This window comes from Toxorhynchites rutilus, chromosome 1, assembly GCF_029784135.1.
Source record: "Toxorhynchites rutilus septentrionalis strain SRP chromosome 1, ASM2978413v1, whole genome shotgun sequence".
Lineage (NCBI taxonomy): Eukaryota > Metazoa > Arthropoda > Insecta > Diptera > Culicidae > Toxorhynchites > Toxorhynchites rutilus.
Genome location: NC_073744.1, coordinates 114,960,490 through 114,962,863, shown reverse-complemented (window position 1 = coordinate 114,962,863; position 2,374 = coordinate 114,960,490). Strand labels below are relative to the sequence as shown.

The 2,374-nt window shown below is 40.7% G+C and overlaps 1 protein-coding gene across 1 annotated transcript; it reads left to right on the top strand.

The window, feature by feature from the left end:
* Positions 1–382: 382 nt before the first annotated feature.
* Positions 383–1,920, top strand: LOC129762581 (probable galactose-1-phosphate uridylyltransferase). The gene is made up of 3 exons (XM_055761007.1): positions 383–678; positions 899–1,333; positions 1,400–1,920. Exons 1-3 carry the CDS (start codon positions 490–492, stop codon positions 1,826–1,828), a joined length of 1,053 nt encoding a protein of 350 aa, XP_055616982.1. The 5' UTR covers positions 383–489; the 3' UTR covers positions 1,829–1,920.
* The last annotated feature ends 454 nt before the right edge of the window (positions 1,921–2,374 follow it).

Sequence of the window (2,374 nt, the reverse complement as noted above, 5' to 3'; positions counted from 1 at the left end):
TCATATGACACTATGACTTTATCTAAGTAGAATGTTCCTAAAGCTTGTATTCGACTTTCAAAAGAAGGTAAAAGAGATCTGCATGGTGGAATACGATTACGGGTTTGAGTCACTGTACTGTACTAGACAGAGAACAAGACATCAAACGAAAAATCTTCTTCAACTTACTCAAAGTTTGAATTTGCTTTCAAGGCTTTCAACGATGCATCATTTTTGAACGTTTGAATGAATCCAATTGTAATGATCAATTTCAGTTTCGCACACACCAACACTTTTTAGCCCGAGTGAAAGCGCCTGCGAATGTGTATTGATAATTGTTTTTGTTCTATTTTGCACTTATCAGGCGGTGTGAAGATAACAGTTGATAATTTTGCTTACAGCATACAGTCGACGACTTAATTGCATCGCTTGTTGAGGCTATCTTGAATTGACTTTCAATCGCGCTTCAGGTTATTCCGAATCAATAATTCGTTTGGTGGGGATAAAACTATGTCATTCGAACTTACTAAGCACCAGCATACCCGTTTCAATCCATTGAACGGACAATGGATTTTAGTTAGCCCACATCGAATGAAGCGCCCATGGTCTGGCCAAGAGGAGCAGCCACAGCCGGTCAACTTACCCGAATTCGATCCAGCGAACCCGCTTTGTCCGGGTGTGGAAAGAGCGAACGGAATCGTAAGTAAGGCGTCGTGCACAAATTACGTAACGCGATAAGGGTGGGGAGAGGGTCGAGGTTGCGTTACTTTCTGTGTATTATAGATAGGAAATTGCGTTACGTAGGGGGGAGGGGGTCCAAAATTCGGATTTTTAGCGTTACGTAATTTGTGCACGACACCTAATGGTATTTGTGAAAAGGGGAAAATCACACCTTAATATTCTTGCGTACTTGCTACAGAAAAATCCCATTTATACATCGACATTTACTTTCACTAACGATTTTCCTGCGATGTTGGAAGACGTGCCGCTGCCCCCTGAAAGTGATGACCCGCTCTTCCAAACCGGTGGCGCTAGGGGCACCTGTAAGGTTATATGTTTCCATCCGAAATCCAATAAAACGCTTCCACTTATGACACCCAAGGAAATTCGCACTGTAATCGATACGTGGATAGCGGAGTACAAAATGCTAGCTGAAAAATATACGTGGGTACAAATATTCGAAAACAAGGGCGCAAGTATGGGTTGTTCGAATCCTCATCCGCATTGCCAGGTATGGGCATGCTCCTTTCTACCTAATGAACCACGGGTGAAGGATGAGAAATTACGACAGTACTACGAAAAACATGGTAAAGCGCTGCTTGATGATTATGTCAAGAAAGAAATAGCTAAAAAAGTAGGTGGATAGACTGGAGTGGATAGCAACACTCTAATTTGCATTCATTTTCTTTTTATTTTATAGGAACGAGTTATAATCGAGAACCCAGACTGGTTAGTCGTAGTTCCGTTTTGGGCCAGCTGGCCGTTCGAGACAATGATTATTTCGCGAAACGGAAACCGAAGAATGTCCGACCTGAGTCTGCAACAAATCAATAACTTGGCGATCGTCATCAAAGAACTAACAATAAAATACGACAATCTGTTCAAGTGTTCGTTCCCTTACAGTATGGGCTGGCATGGAGCCCCGACGGGAGATTTAGCCTCCAGCGACGATAAGCACTGGACTTTACATGCCATTTACTATCCACCACTTCTTAGGTCAGCTTTCGTGCGAAAATTTATGGTTGGGTTCGAGCTACTTTGTCAACCGCAACGCGATCTTACGGCAGAACAAGCAACTCAAAAACTTCGTCAGCTGTGTGGCAAAAAGCATTACAGTGAACATATTTAGGATTTCTCTATGAATCTATTAATTGACAGTCTCTCTGTTACTCGAATATGCTGTATAAACATTCAGGAATAAATTTGTCAATGGGGAATTTATGTTCATGACTTTTTCACACTTTGTCGCCTTTCCAATGTTTGTAATTCGTGCAGTAAAGATGCAACGCTGTAGCGAAGTCGGTGGAACATGGCAACGTTCATTTCGAAACTTAGGAACTCGCCGTCAGTTTTTTGAATGTGCAGCTGTCTTTTTGGTTTATCTATGAGTTTTTGGTATATTCGGAAGAAATGTTTATCTATTTTTTCATCTAGTGGTTTTTAAAATCGTTATTTTTATAAAATTAATGGTTTCTAAATTTCCTACACAGATAAAATCCTCAGTTTTTTCCTGGGATTCATGTCGGAAGATTTTGGAGGAATATCAATAACTTTTGAGCAATCGTAATGTAACCATGTACGAACTTTATATGTACTTATGTAACTTTATAGCTCTGGGTCATTGTCTTGGCAGAACTTCAATCCTCGATTCCATCACATTTTGTTGACACTTTGC